The following is a 20956-nucleotide window of genomic DNA, read 5'->3' as shown; positions in this document are numbered from 1 at the left end:
TCATTCTAAGGCCCACCATCATATAATCATTAAGGCCTAACTATGGCCCATCTATGGCCCAATTTTCTAAATTGGGCCTAAGCCCCTTACATGGGCCTTACCCTAGGCCCATTAAATTACTCTAGACCATTTGCTTGATCTTGGATAGCCCATTTAATAACCCAATCATCAAGGCCCAACAATAAACCCAAGTGAAATTAGGATTTCACATAAAATGATGATTAGGGTTAGGTTTCCTACTTAACCCATTAAGGACTTAATCCTCTAAGGACTTTAATCCATTAAGTCTAATATCGTTTAGATTAATCTTTGCCAATGATTATTATTTAATATCTCAAGTTATTAAATAATTTCTGTGTGTCCCGATTAATTCCCCCAAATTAGGGTTTCATGGCATTAAGGTTTTCCAAACCCTAATTAGGGTTTTCCAAACCCTAATTAGGGTTTCCAACCCAATACTAGTCCATTAATTAATTTGTTGGGCTTTTAGATCAATTAGGGCTTTATTGGGCCTATTAAGCCCACTAGAATATTATTAAGCCCCTTAGGGTTTTATTAGGTCCATTAGAGTCCATTAGGGCTTACAAGGCCCATTAGGATTTACAAGCACCCTAAACGAATGAAACTCACAAAGCAAGCACACCGCCACCCGACATGACGGCCAGTGGCGGCAGGAGGTGGCAGCCACCACCCTATGGTGGTGGTTTGATTTTTCCTTTCATTATTTCAATTGCTTTACAATTTACAATGAACTCACAAATAAACACACACACTACACTAATTAAACATAAACAGCCACCCTATGGTGGCCGGCGGCGGCGAATGGTGGCAGCGACCACCTCACGGTGGTGGCGGTGGCCTTTTCTTGTTTTTCCAGCCATCACACACCACATACAACACTCTATCAGCAAATAAACATGCTCATAACACCAAAATATGCATCTCCATTGCTAAAAACACACCAATCTCGGCCAACCCCCATGGCGGCGAGAGGCAGTCGGATGGAAGATGGCGGAGACCCACGAAGACGGAAGCAACGATACAAGCATCCACAACGGCTCACCAATGACCAGGGAGGCTGCCTGCTGCAACTGATTAATGTCCGACGACGATTGGTCTTCAACGAGAACAGCAGCGACACGACGTCGGAAGCGTCGCGGTAAGGCTACGTGGTCGGAGGAACACCGACGACCATCGTGAGGTGTGTTGCGGCTGGCGACAGAAGGCGGAAGAAGAAGAAGAAAGGTGGAGCAGGGGGCGTAGATCGTCGGTTCTGGCTTCACCAATGGCGTCGGAGATTGAAGAGGTGAATGGTGGCGGCTGGAGGGAGGCATAAGGATGGAGCGATGACTATTATCTCTTAGTGTTAGGGTTACACACCCTTTAAATACCCGCCTCCATCTAATAGTTTCCCATAACGACAATAATACTCCCTGCCTTTCAATTCTCTTTCAAATGAAACCCAAAACCTACATTTTAGCCCTCCCTTCCATAATTCCTTACAAAATAAAGCCCCTAATTTACATTACAACCCCTAAGCCTCTAAAATCCCTTCAAATGAAGTCCAGAAGTTACAATTTAGTCCCTGACTTCATTAATACTTATAAATTAAATCCATATTTTACACTTTTAACCTCCATCTTCTAAACTTGTGACAATTAGCTCCTCGAGACCATCCTTTGATATGTAATTATTTATTTTAGGGCTACCATTTGATCATTATTTATTTATTTATCTAATAAATAAACAGGGTATTACAACTCTCCCCCACTTAAATTAGATTTCGTCCTCGAAATCATTCCTTACCATTCCTTGCTCGCCCAACCACTCTAGTAGCATGGTCACCAATCTGGGCACGCCCTAGCCTTCCCAGGGTAGCCATGACCAATCCTCGTAAAGCCCTAAAATCCGTAGGTGCCGAATTCCTTGCAACAAGACCACATGTACTCTATTCGAAATTTGCTGTCTCGAGATGGTCTGAATCCCTGGTAGACCACTCATACTAAATCATTACCGATAGAACAAGCCCACTTATCCCTCAACTGACTACTTGACTTCTGATAGCATGTGGTTCCCAGCATAAACCTGGGTCACAAACCCAATTACCTCTGCAGATCACTTATTCTCGGCTAAGGCTCAGCTAATCCCGCTGTGAGTGACTTGTCACTCCCCAATAAACCAGGTATTCCGTGCGCATATGCAAGTAAAACACACATACTATCAATGCCCAAATGTTGAAACTGCCCGAACACTGAACTGCCTGAAGCAGTATACGCTACTACATAGCTGCTTACCAAAAGATACCGAGACCTCCTGGGTCTCAATTCGCTTTCCAATCCTCTGAAATACTGGGTTTCCACCCGGCTGCGGAGCCAAAGGACTCCCTACTTAGTGACCTCACACGACGTCTGAACGAAATCCTTCTCTGGAACTAGTTGTCACTAGTTATCATGCCACTGTGGCTCTAATAACCTCCTAATACAACCGATCGGGCCCATGTGTCGAATCCTGACGTCATCCAATCCAAGACTAAAAGTGATTGCTACCTAACCAATGGTAGTCTTACATCACAAACGACCTTAAGCAATCCATTGCTTCCCTGATCTCATAACTGTAGTGGCGCTCCTACAGTCTCATCATTGGCTCAACCAAACCTAATCCATCTGGGTAATTCCGAATCCAATCTGTGGATTCCCATATCCTCACTGCTACACCCGAACTGGTGGGCCTACTGTTCATTCTGCGTCCTAACAACGTGCTCATGCCATATGTGCCAACCAAGTGAATGCTACGGCTACCCTCGCAATCTTACAACACTTCCCATGCTAACTTACCACTAGTGAATGCTACGGCTACCCCCGTAGTCTTACAACACTTCCCATGCTAACTGACCACTAGTGAATGCTACGGCTACCCCCGCAGTATTACAAAACTTCCCAAACCGGGTCGAACACACACTCGACCTAACACATCACTAAACTTGAGTCCTAACCGGGACTCTAACCTGGTTCCTGAAACCTGCTATCACGTGAGCCCACTGAATCAGTACCGCACTCATGCCCATGATCAAAGCGTCATAGTAAACCACGAAATCATCTACACCCTCTGGCAGGGTGAGAATCAGGGTCTCGCACAGCCGTTGTCCGAGAGTCTTGAAGGCTGCTTGCTGCTCAGGCCCCCAAAGAAAGACCACCTACTTCTTGATCAGTCGGGTAAAAAGAACTGCAATCTCGGAGAAGTCCCATGTAAATCTCTAGTAATAACCTGCTAGACCCAGGGAATTCCAAATCTCAGATGGAGACCTCGGAATCTCCCACCGCATCACGACCTCTATCTTGGCCGAAATAACTAGAATACCCTTCTGGTTGACAAGGTGGCCAAGAGATTGCACCTTGCGCAACCAGAACTCACAGTTGAAGAACTCTATAAGAAGTCTCTCCTACTTAGATTCGACTAAGTCTTCACATTACATGAGAATTGAAGGATTCCCAATCCTTCTCGCTTTCTAATATCCCACTGATGACATCATGTGCCCGCCAATGTTAGCTCTTAATCGCCGATTAAACCTTGAGATCTCCCATCCTCGGAAATCTCAATGAGTACTCCTGAAATCTGATCCAGTCTGACACCTCAATCCATCTAACATGTTATCAATTGAAGACCTTAATCTTCACTCTAGCTGACGAATCCTCGTTCCCACTCCCAATCTTGCAGTACCACTGAACTCTAACCGAACACAGCCTAAGCGAAAACACAATTCTCTTGAACATCCGATGACCAACCACTTATTCATCTAACACCCACGACTGACACTACCCTCTTCCTGTCATCAGTTCTGTCCTAGCAACGGTAGTGCCTTGAACTCCAAAGTTCATCCATAAACAATTGCCGACCATACTGAACAATGATAGAACCTCTGAATGCTGACTTCATTGGAGAACAATCACTCCAACCCTGATCGAGTATCCTCTAAATAATACTCCTGCACAGATCTAGACAAAGATCTGGAATGATAACGGTACACGCGGAACCCACTCCGCAAGATGCGTCCTTCTGTGGGTTCATCAAGGACCTTTCGGCATGCAGGATGGCATATATGTTCCTTGGTAACCCAAACACTAGCATAAAAACCGACCCGAGGTCTGACTTATCCAAACTCACTCATAATTCCAAAGCGGTATGCATTCCAAACATCCATCTAGTAGCAATAGAAGATGACATACTCGCAAAATATGGAGGAATATTGATCACCTTCTGCCAACATGACCAACCCAGCTACCTTGTGGCAACCTAAACCTTGGAGTGACAAACTCCTTTGTGCACTTTCCTATACGTGCTGCACTGACTCCGGCCCTACTGGACTTTCACCTGATGATCAGAAGTCTTGGGTCTCTTCCTGGGACCCTCTACTATACACACCTGGCACAACCCTCTCTTTCCAGGGTGCTCCAAATCGATCCCGCATCTGCAACTCTAGGAAATCATATCCTTCAGGGTCTGAAACCCTGTCACGCTCACTAGCTCGCTTGCCAATGGCTAAGCTACAACAACAGGAACATCCTCTGTCCCCAAACTGGGTCACAAACTCTTCCCTGAAGTTTCTTAGATTCTCCAAGACTCTCACTGATTCGAGTATGGATCCTATGCTTTCAGTAGTACGGGCCCAATACTACCTTCCACACCTATCCATACTTTCCTCAACAATCCTTTCGAATCCTCCAAGTTACTTCCTCAAACTGGTACACCCAAGTCTCACTGAACCTCACTACTAACTCACTGAAATATATCCTAGGCTTCCCTAGGTTCCCGAACTCACCCAGTCCTCAGCTGCTGAAAGATTCCCAGTAATGTCAACTAGCTACCTCATGAATATAGCCACATGCAACAGAGATCAGATAATCCTTCGAGTAAAAGACCCATCCCTAGAACGGTTGGACTCAGACAAGAGCTGCGCAATAGGGTCAAGTCTCTCACTCTGATATTATCTGGCTTGTGCCCCATGTGACCTAGCATATTCACTTAATAGTTAGCTCACATTACTAAGAGTCCCACAAAGCACAGAGCAAGCAACATTCAGACAATGGAAAATCTAACCATCATATTCCAATTAGATCATTCTATCCTCTAATCAGGAATCTGTACATGCAATTCCAATGCTCATACAATCAGGCATAACCTAAATAGGCTATCCTATCACTGACTGATCAGTACTAGCATGCAAGTCTACAAGCACATACAATAGGCATATAAGGCATCCTCCTAGATCCTTAGCCCTAATCTAGCATGCAATTCTCATAGTCATATCATATGATACGATAACATAAAATGTATGGGTATCTTGGGGAAAACTTACTTGAGCTCGGCTGATTGCACGCATCACACACTTTGTTCTTCTCAAAGTTCTTTTCACTTTTCAGATTCTTTTCAACTCCTTTTTTATAAAATGGTTTTACTTTTGAAAATTTTCATACCAAGCCCTTAGTTTGAGTTCAGACACACCCGAGAGTATGTCTGAATCCCTCAAACCAAGGCTCTGTTACCAACTTGTAACGTCCAAAAAATACAGGCCAAGAATTTCATTTTAATTAGGTTATTACATAAAACCATCAGTATAAAAACTTTGATAATAACGTCTCATGTTAAAACCCAAGTGCCAGTAATCCAAAACATAGTATCCTAAAACCATATCAGAGCTTAATCCCCAAGGATCCCATGTGCAGAAAACATAGTGTGAAGCGCTGCGATTGAGCCGACTCCTTTCCTTTGAAAACGAAGAACCTGAAACCAAAACTGAAAACCATAAGCACAAAGCTTAGTGACTTCCCCCATCATACCACATACCATACGATCATATAACATACATATACTGTCAGGCATATCTGGGTGCCCGACCTACCCCTTCAGTCCTCTCGACTGGATACTGCCTAGCATATCTGGGTGCTAGCCTCCCCTTCGGCCCTCTCGAACGGATACTGCCTAGCATACCTGGGTGCTGGGCTTTCCTTCGGTCCTCTCGACCGGATACTGCCTAACATATATGGGTGCTGGCCTCCCCTTCGGTATCTTTCAACCGGTAACCGGGGACTATTTCACCCCTAACACTTCCACATAAAAGCATAGCATAAACACATAAGTCATATACTGCCTAGCATTTCTGAGTGCTGGCCTACCCCTTCGGTCCTGTTGACCGGTAAGTGGGGACTATTTCACCCCTACTACTACCACATAATATCATATCACATATATCATAATCTGTCTAGCATATTTAGGTACTGATCTACCCCTTCGGCTCTATCGACCGGTAACCGTGGACTATTTCACCCCTACCACCACTATCACATAACATCATATCATGTTAGCACCTAAACCTAACAGGTAGTAGCAAACATAGACAATTATCAAAAAGACAATCATCTAACAACAACTCCTACTGGTGGGCCAGCATTGTTGCCGTAGACCCACCGCTACAGGAAGGTAACTCACCTCACACTGCTGAAGTCCCGTAGACACAATCCCACACTGCCGAAGTCCCGTAGACTCAACCCCAGCTGCTGAATGACAGATTCCCGATCTGTCAATATCAAAACATAACCCAATTAATAATTGGGTCCCACTACATAACCATAAACACTTACTTTGGATAATTACTACATTACCCCAAGCTTGGTTTATTCAAGCCCAAGGCCCAATCCGTAGGCCCAAAGTCGACCAGGAATCAAAGCCCAACACATGGCCCAATTTTCCAAATTGGGCCTAGGCCTATACATGGTCTCATTCTAAGGCCCACCATCATATAATCATTAAGGCCCAACTATGGCCCATCTATGGCCTAATTTTCCAAATTGGGCCCAAGCCCCTTACATGGGCCTTACCCTAGGCCCATTGAATTACTCTAGACCATTTGCTTGATCTTGGATAGCCCATTTAATAACCCAATCATCAAGGCCCAACAATAAACCCAAGTGAAATTAGGATTTCACATAAAATGATGATTAGGGTTAGGTTTCCTACTTAACCCATTAAGGACTTAATCCTCTAAGGACTTTAATCCATTAAGTCTAATATCGTTTAGATTAATCTTTGCCAATGTTTATTATTTAATATCTCAAGTTATTAAATAATTTCTGTGTGTCCCGATTAATTCCCCCAAATTAGGGTTTCATGGCATTAGGGTTTCTAACCCAATACTAGTCCATTAATTAATTTGTTAGGCTTTTAGATCAATTAGGGCTTTATTGGGCCAGTTAAGTCCACTAGAATATTATTAAGCCCATTAGGGTTTTATTAGGTCCATTAGGGCTTACAAGGCCCATTAGGGTTTACAAGCACCCTAAACGAATCAATCTCACAAAGCAAGCACACCGCCACCCGACACGACGGCCGGTGGCGGCAGCCACCACCCTATGGTGGTGGTTTGATTTTTCCTTTCATTATTCCAATTGCTTTACAATTTACAATGAACTCACAAATAAACACACACACTTCACTAATTAAACATGCACAACCACCCTATGGTGGCCGGCGGCGGCGAATGGTGGCAGCCACCACCTCACGGTGGTGGCAGCGGCCTTTTCTAGTTTTTCCAGCCATCACACACCACATAAAACACTCTATCAGCAAATAAACATGCTCATAACACCAAAATATGCATATCCATTGCTAAAAACGCACCAATCTCGGCCAGCCCCCATGGCGACGAGGGGCAGTCGGACGGAAGACAGCGGAGACCCACGAAGATGGAAGCAACGATACAAGCATCCACAACAGTGCACCAATGACCGGGGAGGCTGCCTGCTGCAACAGATTAATGCCCGACGACGATTGGTCTTCAACGAGAACAACAACGGCACGACGTCGGAAGCGTCGCGGTAAGGCTACGCGGTCGGAGGAACACCGACGACCATCGTGAGGTGTGTTGCGGCTGGCGGTAGAAGGCGGAAGAAGAAGAAGAAACGTGGAGCGGGGGGCGTAGATCGTCGGTTCCGGCTTCACCAATGGCGTCGGAGATTGAAGAGGTGAATGGTGGCGGCTGGAGGGAGGCATAAGGATGGAGCGGCGATTGTTATCTATTAGGGTTAGGGTTACACACCCTTTAAATACCCGCGTCCATCTACAAGTTTCTCATAACGACAATAATACTCCCTACCCTTCAATTCTCTTTCAAATGAAACCCAAAACTTGCATTTTAGCCCTCCCTTCCATAATTCCTTACAAAATAAAGCCCCTAATTTACAATACAACCCCTAAGCGTCTAAAATTCCTTTAAATGAAGTCCAGAAGTTACAATTTAGTCTCTGACTTCATTAATACTTACAAATTAAATCCATATTTTACACTTTTAACCTCCATCTTCTAAACTTGTGACAATTAGCTCCTCGAGACCAACCTTTGATATGTAATTATTTATTTTAGTGCTACCATTTGTTCATTAATTAATTTATTTATCTAATAAATAAACATGTATTACAATATATATATATATATATATATATATATTATAATTAAAAGTTTAATATTGTATATGTATAAGAATATGGTCAGTCAAATTGCTAGTATGCCTCATTCACGAAGCTAGTCTATAAGGGGTGTATAAGGAAACTACATATAAGATGTTAGTTGAATGGGTGTCCACTCTCACCCACCGCTTCCTTGATTAGTGGAGGGTCGTTAGCAGAACGGATTTGATAGGACAACTACTTCTCATTAAAAGTATAATGCTATTAAAGAAAGTACTAGAACATTATTTTTCAAAATCCCAACTCTAGTTACTTTAGGAAAAATGTAAAAAGTATGCTAATCGATGAAATTGCACATTATGCTTTATTGGTCGTTAGTGGAGCGTGTGTGGTTAACCAACACACTAAAAGTCACTAATAAAGAGTAGTAACGGGTATCTTATAATTATCATTTTGATGGAGCGTGTGTGGTTTACCAGCACACCAATAGTTAATGATAAAGACAATAAGGTTACCAAGCACATTTGCATGGTTATTCACATCTAGTTGGTGATCCTTGGTATCCCAGTCACAAATAGTAGAGCATAATCTGAGATTAAAACATGCCATTAAATAGTTTTAATGTATCTCAAAAGAATTAGGAATTTCACTTCGTTTATTTTGTCTAATGGTGGAATTGGTGAATCGTCATTCACCTACCTTTATGAGATTTGAACTTGGATCTCGGCATCCCATTTCTAAGTTGTAAATCGTCATAGTTGGGTCCTAACCTTGATATGATATCTTTGGGTTATTATATTGAGGTGTCTTGAAATCTAAACTAAAACTATCTTTCTTTTCAGATGTCTACTCCTGGAAGCACTTCTGCTTCTTCATCCTCCAGCCATAACTTCTCTTTACTCAACATTTGCTCCAAAGTCGTTATGGGTGGCTCTAACTATAACGATTGGATGCGTAACATCAAGATAGTGCTTAGATTCGAGGACAAAGAGTATGTCCTTGAAAAGGAGCTCAAAGAACTTGATGAGTCCAAAGCCACTCCCGAAGAGTATGCTGCCTACAAGAAGCACTATGATGATGCTACCAAAGTGGCATGCATCATGGTCGCAACCATGTCCCCAGAACTGCAGAGGTACGATGAGGAATACTGGCCTTTTGAGATGAACAAGGACCTTATGGAAAAGTACCATAAGCGAGCTCGTCAAGAAAAGTTTGAAGTAGTCAAGTCACTCATGGCTTGCAAGATAAAAGAGGGGGAGTCGGTTGTATCTCATGTGCAAAGAATGCAACGCTACATAGAGCGTTTGGTCAAGCTTAACATTCATTTTGATGAGTAATTGGCCATTGACATGGTCTTGAACTCGTTGCCTGATTGTTATGGTCAGTTTATCTTAACTTACCATTTGAACAACACTGAGCAGACATTGGCCCAATTTCACAACTTGTGCAGACTGCTGAAGTAGGGATGAAGGATAAAAGTATAGCCTTCACTCCTGAAAGTGCTCCTGTTCTAGCTATTGGACAGGGAAAGGGGAAAAAGAGGAAAGGTCCTCCTAAGCAAAACTGGAAGGCAAAGGTCCAAGTAGGGTCATCTAGCAATGGCCCGAAAGCTAAGCCCAATGCTTCCATTCCCCATGTCTCTGATCCAAAGGAAGTTGTTTGCTTTTATTGCAATAAAAAGGGCATTGGAAGAGAACCTGCCCATAATAGCTGCAGGATATCAAAGATGGCAAAGTGAAGCCATCTTCGGCAGGTATTTACACTATTTCTTCTAATAACTCATTATCTTCTCGTTCATGGGTCCTTGATACATGATGTGGTTGTCGCATCTGTGTTGATTTGCAGGGGCTAAGGGAAAGTGAGGAGATAAAGTGAGGAAAGGTAAACTTGACCATGGGAAACAAGAAGTCTTCACCAGTAACCAAGATCGGAGTTTATCAACTTTTGCTTAGTAATGATGTTAGATTAGATTTATTGAATTGTTTCTATTCGTCTGAGATGACGAGAAACATTATTTCATTTCATGCATTGTTCAGACAAGGTTTTAAATATTCTTTTAATGATTTGAATAGTTCAATTCCTGTTTATAAGAATGGTGTTTTTATGTTTGAAGCTTTACCTTGTGATGGTGTGTATGAAACAGTGACTTGTGTTGATAGCTTAGGAAATAGTGTACTTAATATTGACTTGTCTAATAGTGTAGACAAGGCATGCTTGTGGCATTGTCGTCTTGGACACATTACCAAGAAACGCATAGCCCAACTCCAAAAGAATGGAGTGTTGGAATCATTTGACCTAAAACAAGATGATATGTGTGAATCTTGTCTTTTGGGAAAGATGACAAAATCACCATTCACAGGGTCTTGTGAAAGAGGTGAAGGTCTGTTGGATCTCATACACACATATGTGTGTGGGCCCTTCAGATCAACCACAAGAGATGCTAATCGATTCTATGTGAATTTCATTGACGATTATAGCAGATATGGTTATATCTACTTGATCAAACATAAGCCAGAAACCTTTGAAAAGTTCAAAGAGTTTAAGCATGAGGTCGAAAATCAATTGGGCGGAAAGATAAAGATACTTAGATCCAATAGAGGCGGGGAGTATCTTAGTATCGAGTTCAACGACTATCTAAAAGAATGTGGGATAGTCTCACAATTGACTCCTCCTAAGACACCACAGTTAAATGGTGTAGCTGAGAGGCGTAATCGAACCTTGTTGGACATGGTTCGTTCTATGATGAGTCGTGCTTCGCTTCCTATTCACTTCTGGGGGTATGCCTTAGAGACAGCCGCCCACATCCTCAATCTTGTCACTACAAAGAAGGTTGCCAAAACACCTCACGAGATGTGGACGGGGAAAGTTCCCTCGTTGGCACATATTAAAGTCTGGGGTTGTGAAGTTTTCGTAAGACGAGAGACTCACGACAAGCTAGCAGCTAGAAGTGAGAAATATGTTTTCATTGGTTACCCAAAGCAGTCTTTTGGTGTTTGTAGCTCGAAGAGGAGTCTTTCTAGAAAGAGAGCTCATATTCAAAGAGGACAGTGGGAGTACCATTGACCTTGAAGAGATTCAAGAGTCAACAAATGAAGGAACCTTAGATGACACTAGCACTCAACCAGAGGAAATAGTTCCTGTTGAACCAGCTGATAAATCATTACCTCTTCGAAGATCCACTAGGGTGAGTGTGCCACCTGAGTTGTATGGTTTTCATATTACTTTAGACAGTGACACATTCACCAGTGATAGGACACTGGTGAAATTAGATGAACCAATCTCTTATAAGGAAGCAATGGCAGACCCAGAGGCTTCCAAGTGGAAAGAGGCAATGGACAGCGAGATAAAGTCCATGTATGACAACCAAGTTTGGAATTTGGTTGATAATGCACCAGGTCATAAGACAGTTGGGTGCAAATGGATCTTCAAGAAGAAGACAGACATGGATGGGAATGTACACACATTCAAGGCTAGACTGGTTGCGAAAGGTTTCACACAAACCCCAGGGGTTAACTATGATGAAACTTTCTTACCAGTAGCCAATATTAAATCTATCAGGATATTGCTCGCCATAGCTGCCTTTCATGACTATGAAATCTGGCAGATGGATGTCAAGACTGCTTTCCTTAACGGGAAGTTGGCTGAGGATGTTTACATGAGTCAGTCAGAGGGTTTTGTTGATGCAAATTTTCCCAATAGAGTGTGCAAGCTTGAGAAATCCATTTATGGATTGAAACAAGCATCTCGCAGCTGGAATCTTTGCTTCCATGAGAAAGTCAAAGAGTTTGGTTTCTCTAGAAGTGAAGATGAGTTTTTTATGTATATCAAGGCTAGTGGGAGTATAGTAACTTTTCTGGTGTTATATGTCGATGACATATTACTCATTGGTACTGACGTTCCAACCTTGAAAGAAGTTAAGTCTTGGCTTGGAAAGTGTTTTGCCATGAAAAACCTTGGAGAAGCTACCTATATTCTTGGGATTAGGATATTGAGAGATAGAAAGAAGAGACAGATTGGACTTAGTCAGAGAACATACTTGGATAAGGTACTAAAGAGGTTTAGTATGGAAAATTCCAAGAAGGGAGAGCTACCTATCCAGAGCAACACAAAATTGAGTAAGACTCAATGCCCTGGTACAGACGAGGAAATAGCTGACATGAGTCGTGTACCTTATGCTTCCGTTGTCGGATCGATCATGTACGCTATGACATGTACTCGACCTGATGTGGCCTTTGCTTTGAGCATGGTCAGTCGCTATCAGGGAAACCCGGGTAGAGCTCATTGGATAGCAGTAAAGAATATACTCAAGTATTTGCGAAGAACGAAGGACTAGGTCCTTGTACTTGGTGGCAATGATACTTAGAGAGTAGATGGTTACAGTGATGTCAGATTTCAAACGGATAGAGATAACTTCCGTCCTCAATCTTGTTGGGTATTTCTACTGAATGGAGGAGCAGTTACTTGGAAAAGTTCCAAGCAAGATACGGTGGCTGATTCTACTTGTGAATCAGAGTACATAGCAGCGAGTGAAGCGTCTAAAGAAGCAGCTTGGTTGAGTAACTTTATCGGGGATCTCGGAGTTGTTCCAACCATCCAGGAGCCTATGGAACTGTTCTGCGATAATGAGGGAGCGGATGCCTTAACTAAGGAACCCAGAGACCATGGTAAAACCAGACATATCGACAGAAAGTACCATTTCATCAGGCATAGAGTAGAAGAAGGCCAACTTGTTGTAAAGAGGGTATCATCTGAAGATAACCCAGCAGACCCCCTCACAAAGGGTCTGAGTAGAGCTAAGCATATTCAGCATGCTCGGAGCGTAGGACTGAAAGATGATATTATTTTTAGTAGTTAGATTAGTTTTGTTTTGAAACTTGTAACAAAGTAAATGTAATTGACTTTTGGTGATTAAATAATAAAGTATTATTTATGAGTTTACTACCTTTTGTCAATTGTTTATTATTGTTTCATATTTTGCATGTTTTACTTCCCGAATAATATGATTGTTCAAACTCCACAGTCGCTCGTACTTTTAGAAGTAAGTAGTGAATTAAGACTGTCATGAATTGGATTGCAGATTGTCTAAGGATAGACATGGCAATAGAATTGTTGCAATGTTCATGAGTACTCAGAGAGTGAGATTTGAGTATTGGATAAACCCACGCTCAGAGTATTACTTCATGGAATTCATCATGAGTAATACTGAGACGATAATATCTATGATCTTGAAACAGAGATATATGAGTTGTAATTTTCAAGTCGGCTATACATTAGTGATACGAAAACGCATCAGTAACTTGGTGCTATAAAACGTATTGTCATATATGGTTTGATGAGTAAAAGATACAACCATATGAGTCAATGTTTATTCGTTCCTTTTGCCCTAACGGGAAAAGCAATATATGTGGGCCCCTCGATGATTTGGTGTTGACTTATGTGTTGGGCCCAGCCAGGACTAAATTGATGTGTTCAATTAGGAGTCCTACGTCATCACAAATCAGGAATCGGGAAACATAGATTCTGGACAAAGAGGTTGATTACATTCCATGTCTTTTGTGTAGGGATATCTAGCAGAACGAAGGATTATATGATCACTTATCTTAGGTCACGTAACTGACTGGGTCAGAGTTCGGCAGCAACTTTTTGGAAGCTATAATTTGCTGGTCAAATTTAGAAGGCATACTAGCAATTGTAGTTACAGACTTATCCAAGTGGGAGACTGTTGGATTAGGTATCTAAGCCCATAACTATAATTGGTATGTACTTAAATTGATAGCAACACAGTCCTTTTGGGTTGCCCTCAAACCTAGCAACCAGACAAGAAAATTATGAAAGGAGAGATATTAATTTATTATAAGATTAATAAATTAATATAAATGAATTTATTAATATGTTAAAAGATTAATATATTAATTAGAAATCATTATGTTTAATTAATAGTTAGCCAGAAATTAATCAGAATTAATTTTGGGGTTAAAAGTATTAATTTTAAAGTGCAGGGACTAGTTTACAATTAACCGATAGTTGAATGGAAGGATCCAGAACCCCCTTGGAAGGAGGTGGACGAAAAACCTAGGGGAAACCCTAGAGAATTCGTCCAAGGGGTCCAAGATAAGGCCCTTGGGTTTTGCTTAGGCCCTAAGCAAAGGATAACTAGGGTTTCCCCTAAACCCTAGATCCTTCAACTATTTAAGGAGCCTCCTGGCTCACATTTTAGGCCACTGATTCTTTGGAAGAAACCCTGGCCAAAATTGCATACTCTCTCCATCCTCTCTCCTTCTAGTTTCCTTCTTGCTAGTTCTTGGGTGTGATTCCATTAGAGGCATTACACTTGTGGTGCTAAGCTTCCAAGAAGATCAAGATCAAGATCAAGAGGATTATCAATTGTTTTCTATAACAATTGAAAGGTATGTTAATCTTAAACCCTAGTTTGTTAATTTTGAAATTAGCCTCTCTCCTATAGGGTTCTTATTTTGCAATTCAAAGTTGTATGTTCAATAGTTAAAACATAGATCCAAAGTTGGTTGCATGTGAACTTAGGAATTGTTTTCTAGTTTATTTGTTTTACTTAAAACCCATCATGGCTTTGCCCCAAGTCCACAACCAGAAAAGGAACAGGAGATAGGCCGGAATCACACATCCTAAATCTTGTTGAGTCTAAATTATATACCACTCTTGTGTATACACTTAGCAGCGATTGATTAACCTAATGAGTTCTTAGTCTCTATTCTTGAACTTGGCCTGCAGTACGAGTGGTCTTTCTCGGAGATCTATTGGGGTTACTGACTTCTGAGAATTCTTTGGTGTTTTTTTTTCTTCAAGGCTATTAACTACTGGTTAAGCTAGAAGGGTGTGTTACCCCTCGCATGGGTACTTCTGAAGTTCTGAAGTGAGAGATGATATAAGGGTTTGCGTTATGGATCGGAAGAATTTCATCTGGCGGTTGATTAAGGGAAGAGTTCTTTTTACACAAAAAAAATTTCATGGTAAGGACCAAGCCAAACCATGTCAGATGATGATGTCGGAACTTCTTGATGAATTAGATATTATGTTAATTAGAAGAAGAAATGATTACTATGAACCCTATTTTACCAAAATTAACAAATACAACTAAACGAGGGTTTTGATAATTTGAAATGATGAACTTTCATGAAATGACCCCTACTAGGTCTCTCTCTAATCGTTTGGTGTACACCAGTCATGTCTAATTATGATTGGAAGGACAGTTGACTGAGTGACCCTACCCTAAATCCACAACCAAACAAGGAACATGAAATGAGGCGAAATCACTCACTCAAAGTCTACAAATCTTAATTATAAATGACCTTAATGCATACACTAAGCCATCATAGCTTTACATGTTAGGGTTCCGAGTTTTATGTGAGTGTTGTGATTTGGTTCGAACGAGGAATTAATTATAATTATAATTCATTAATAGGGTTTGGAAGCGTACCAAAATCATAGTAGGGTTCTTTGATGCTTCCCCATATTTTGGGTTCATACTCCTCCTGCTCCCCCGCTATTCTTCTCTTTTGGACAGCCCCTTTTGAAATGTCCTATTTCGATACAAAGGTAGCATATTGGACTAGTTCCAACATTATTGGTCGAAGTAATGTGCCTGATCGGAATTCTGCAGAAACAGGTAATGTGCCCGTTCCTGTTGTAGTTCGTGCAATGCATCACTCGGGAGACTCCCATGTTGGAATAGTGTCTAAGGCTGTAACTATATCCGGTTGTGCATGGTCCTTTTGGGTTGCCTTCACCATAGCAACTTTATAGGATGATTTAATAAGAGAGAGTAAATATTATTAATATATTATGGGAATAATATAATGAATAATATATTGTTATTTGATTAATATAAGTCATAGAATTAATTAGAATTAATTTGGTGACTTAAAGAGATTAATTAAATAAAGGGGTATAAACTGTCAATTGTTTGATAGTTAAACTTTAGACTGTAAATCCATTTGGATATGCTATGGATGGATTCTAGAGGCTTTAGGATAGCTAAAATCGTCCATTAGAGTTATCTAGGAATGGATTTGGATAGCCTTAAGAGAAGATTATCTGATAGGGACTTATCTGTAATCCTTAAGGAGTCTACAAGTATAAATAGACCCCATGGCTGATTGAATTCGTGTGACAACCTAAAGTAAGGAACCTCTGGTCGAATTCCTCCCCTCTCCTCTCTCCTAAATCATCCTCCTTGCTATTGGTGTTTGTAAGCCATCAGAGGAGTGACATTTGTGACTCTAGAAGCTCCAAGACCTCAAGATCAACAAGGAACTCAAAGGTATGGTTCTAGATCTATTTCAATGTTGTTATTTAGCCTAATTAGTTATTAGAAGTCTTGGATTTAAAGCATGTTTATTAGAAAGCCTAGATCCGAGCATTAGGGTTTCGCATGCGCACATAGGAAAGTTCTTATGGCTAAAACCCATCAGTGGTATCAGAGCCTAGCTTGGTTTTCTGTAAATTGTTGCTTGATTAACTGAAACAAACCTGAAAAATTCAATTTTTAGGTTTCTGAGTCATGGACTCGGCAAGTTCCAAGGTGGACTCGGCGAGTAGGCCTGACTCGGCAAGCCCCTTTGTGCACTCGGCGAGTCCAGGCGTCAGGAATGGCCAGATTCGGGATTTCCTTGTAATTATCTTATCCAAACTTACCATAAACTAATTAGATCAATATTAATTCGTTTTTCTGATATATATAAATGTTATCTTGATCTAGTTAAAGGTAATTATCAACTAATTAAATATTTAATTTCCTTATATGATAATTAATTAATTATTTTGATTATTTTGGTAATTATCTTAAAAGAAATCTTGAATAAATCAAATATAGATAATTAGGATATTAATTGTTAATTGGAATTATTTGTTATTTGATCCTCCATGTTTTAAATGTTTAAAACTTGCCCTCAAGTTTTGAAATTTATATTTGTGATTAAAAGTTTTAATTTAGACAACTTAAATTTCAAAACCCTAGATTTTAAAAGGTTTAAAATACAACCCTATACTAATATAATATTGCTAGTATAATATATATATGTATAACTAAATGCTAGTCTTACCGTTAGTAGGCCTCATTCACGAAGCCAATCTATAAGGTGGGTATAAGGTTGCGGCCTATAAAATGGCGCTTAATGGGTGTACACTCACACCCACCGCTTGCTTGATTGGTGGAGGGTCGTTAGCGAAACGGGTAGGATAGGGCAACCTCATCCTCTCATTAAAAGTATAATAAGAAATATAAAGTAACTACACATATTTTAAAATTCCCAATCTTAGTTACTTTAGGAAAAGTGAATTGATGCAATCCCATGAAATTACACTTTGCACCTTGCTAAGAAGTTAGTGGAGCGTGTGTGGTTTACCGGCACACTAATTGGTTCTAAGCGAAGGTGGCAAAGGGTGATTCATTGTTTATCATAGTTCGATGGAGCGTGTGTGGTTTACCGGCACATCGAATAGGTGATCGTTACAATGAAGGCACCATGTGAATTTGCATGGTTATTCACACCCGCTTTGTGATCCTCGGTATCCCAGTCACAAACAAGAGGGGCATATCTAGATTTAAACATGCCATTGAATAGTTTCAATGAATCTCATCCGAACCTAGGAATTCTCAAAAACACTTAGGACTAATACTTTAGGTTTTTGTGATGGAGAACTAGTGAATCGTCATTCACTTACCTTCAATGTATTTGCATGTTAGATTACGGCATCCCTTTTCTAATATGTAAATGTCATTGTTGGATCCTAGCCCTAATTTTCTTGTTGGGTGATAATTAGGGATTCTTATTCTAATCTATCTTTGTCCTTTTCTAATTATAGATGTCGAACGCAAACAACGCTGCTGCTAGTTCTTTCACGTTGATGAGCCTTTGCCAAAAGGTCACCTTCGATGGAACGAACTTTAGCGAATGGATAAGATACATTCGCACCATTGCTCGCTATGAGGACAAAGAGTATGTCCTTGATGAGAAGCTCGAGAAAATCAACACCGAAATCGCTACTCCAGCCGAAATCACCGCCTTTGAAACTCATGAGCGAGATGCAACGAAGGTACATTGCATCATGATTGCTACCATGAACTCCGAATTCCAAAAGTCCTACGAGGATATGTACCCGTACGAGATGCACCAAGACTTATTGGAGAGGTACCACCAAAACACGAGACAAGAGCGGTATGAGATTTTCACTAACATGATTTCCGCGAAGATGGGTCATGGAGAATCTCTTACCGTGCACTTGCAAAAGATGCAAAGGTATGTCGACCGCCTTCGCAAGTTAAATGTTGACTTCGGGGAAGACTTGGCGATCGACATGGTGCTTCACTCTTTGCCTCCGATGTACAACCAATTTAGGATGACCTACCACATGAACAAAGAGGAGGTCACCCTAAGCAAACTCCAAGGTCTCTTGAGAGTCGCTGAGAGCAACTTCAAGGACAAGTCTGTTGCACCTACTCCCAATCCGCCCGCTGCTCATGTCTTGGCTATTGGTCAAGGAAAGGGAAAGAAGAGGAAAGCTTCATCGAAGAACTATCGCAAGGCGAAAGCCCGAGATGGTGCCTCTTCTAGTGGGACCAAAGTTGATCCCGCTAAGCCATGTCCTAACCCGAAGGAGGCAGAGTGCCACCACTGCCACAAGATAGGACATTAGAAGAGAAGCTGCCCAGAGTACCTGCAAGCAATCAAAGAAGGAAAGATCAAGCCATCTTTCGCAGGTATATACACAATCAAATCTAACGATTCTAATCATGCTATTTCTTGGGTCCTTGATACCGGTTATGGTTACCACATTTGTTCTAATGTGTAGGGACTAAGAAGAAGTAGGGATGTGGAGCAAGGAAGGATAAATCTAATCATGGGGAACAGAAGATCGTCGCCTGTGACCAAGATTGGAGTGTATTCTTTAGTGCTTAGGAATAGTCTGGTTTTAGATTTGAACAATTGTTGCTATTCGCCAGAAATGGCTAGAAACATCATTTCATTTCATGGTTTGTATAGACAAGGATTTAGATTTTCTTTTAATAATGAGAATGGTTCTATTTCGGCTTATCTAAATGGTGTCTTTTACTTTGAAGCTATACCATGTAATGGAATATATGAAACCGTTATGATTGTTGATAACTTAGAAAATGATGTTTTGAATATTGATTCTTCCACTAGTATGGATAAAGCATCCTTGTGGCATTGTCGTCTTGGACATGTCAACAAGAAACGCATAGCCCAACTCCAAAAGGATGGAGTGTTGGAGTCATTCGACCTTAGGGAAGATGACACATGCGAATCTTCTTTACTTGGAAAGATGACTAAGTCACCCTTCACGAGTACATGTGAAAGGGGCGAGGGTCTATTGGACCTAATACATACCGATGTATGTGGACCATTTAGATCAACCACGAAGGATGGGAACCGCTTCTACGTGACTTTTACCGATGACTATAGTAGATATGGGTATATCTACTTAATCAAGCAAAAGTCAGAAACCTTTGAAAAGTTCAAAGAGTTCAAGAATGAAGTGGAGAATCAATTGGGCAGGAAAATCAAGATGCTTCGATCCGATCGAGGAGGAGAGTACCTAAGTCTTGAATTCCACGATTATCTCAAGGAGTGTGGAATAGTTTCGCAATTGACGCCTCTTAGGACACCGCAGTTGAATGGTGTGGCAGAAAGGCGTAATCGAACCTTATTGGATATGGTTCTCTCTATGATGAGTCGTGCTTCACTACCTATTTCTTTCTGGGGGTATGCCTTAGAGACTGCCGCCCATATCCTTAACCGATTCCCTACCAAGAAGGTTGCCAAAACACCTCACGAGATGTGGACAGGGAAAGCTCCCTTGTTGGCACATATCAAGGTTTGGGGTTGCGAGGCTTTCGTAAGACGAGATACTCACGACAAGCTTGAACCTCGAAGGGAGCGTTGTATTTTCATCGGCTACCCGCAGACATCCTTTGGATATCTCTTCTATAGACCGAAGGACAATGTGGTCTTCGTTGCGAGGAGAGGAGTTTTCCGAGAGCGAGAACTCATAAGCCAAGGAGACAGTGGGAGGCAAATCGAGCTTGAAGAGATTCAAGAGTCGATAGATGAAGGAACCTCTGCCGCTGGCACTCAACCCGAGGAGGAAACTCCGGTTGAACCAATTGACGAATCCTTACCTCTTAGACGTTCCGATAGAGTTAAAGTTCATCCCCAGTTTTATGGCCTTCATATTACTACCGAAGGGGACACGTATATTAGTGATGGTACACTAATAAATCTTGATGAACCTAATAGCTATAAGGAAGCCATGGCAGGCCCGGAGTCTGCAAAATGGAAAGAGGCAATGGATAGCGAGATCCAATCCATGTATGATAACCAAGTTTGGAATTTGGTTGATTATGTGCCCGGACGTAAGACCGTTGGGTGCAAATGGATCTTCAAGAAGAATGTGACATCCCCAAAATCTCGGCCAGAAAAGACCGATTTTCATTTATGCTTTTA

At 41.3% G+C, this 20956-nt stretch overlaps 1 protein-coding gene across 1 annotated transcript in view; it reads right to left on the bottom strand.

The window, feature by feature from the left end:
• Positions 1 to 800: 800 nt before the first annotated feature.
• The window catches only part of LOC128128850 (uncharacterized), a 54299-nt gene continuing 34143 nt past the window's right edge, over positions 801 to 20956 (bottom strand). The window contains exon 2 of the mRNA XM_052767621.1: positions 801 to 901. Within this exon, the coding sequence (XP_052623581.1) occupies positions 801 to 901 (101 nt within the window). The remainder of the gene's footprint in view (positions 902 to 20956) is intronic.

The sequence above is a fragment of the Lactuca sativa genome, chromosome 9, assembly GCF_002870075.4.
Source record: "Lactuca sativa cultivar Salinas chromosome 9, Lsat_Salinas_v11, whole genome shotgun sequence".
In the NCBI taxonomy this organism is placed as follows: domain Eukaryota; kingdom Viridiplantae; phylum Streptophyta; class Magnoliopsida; order Asterales; family Asteraceae; genus Lactuca; species Lactuca sativa.
Note: the sequence above shows the minus strand (reverse complement) of the source record. Positions and strands in the feature narration are given on the sequence as shown.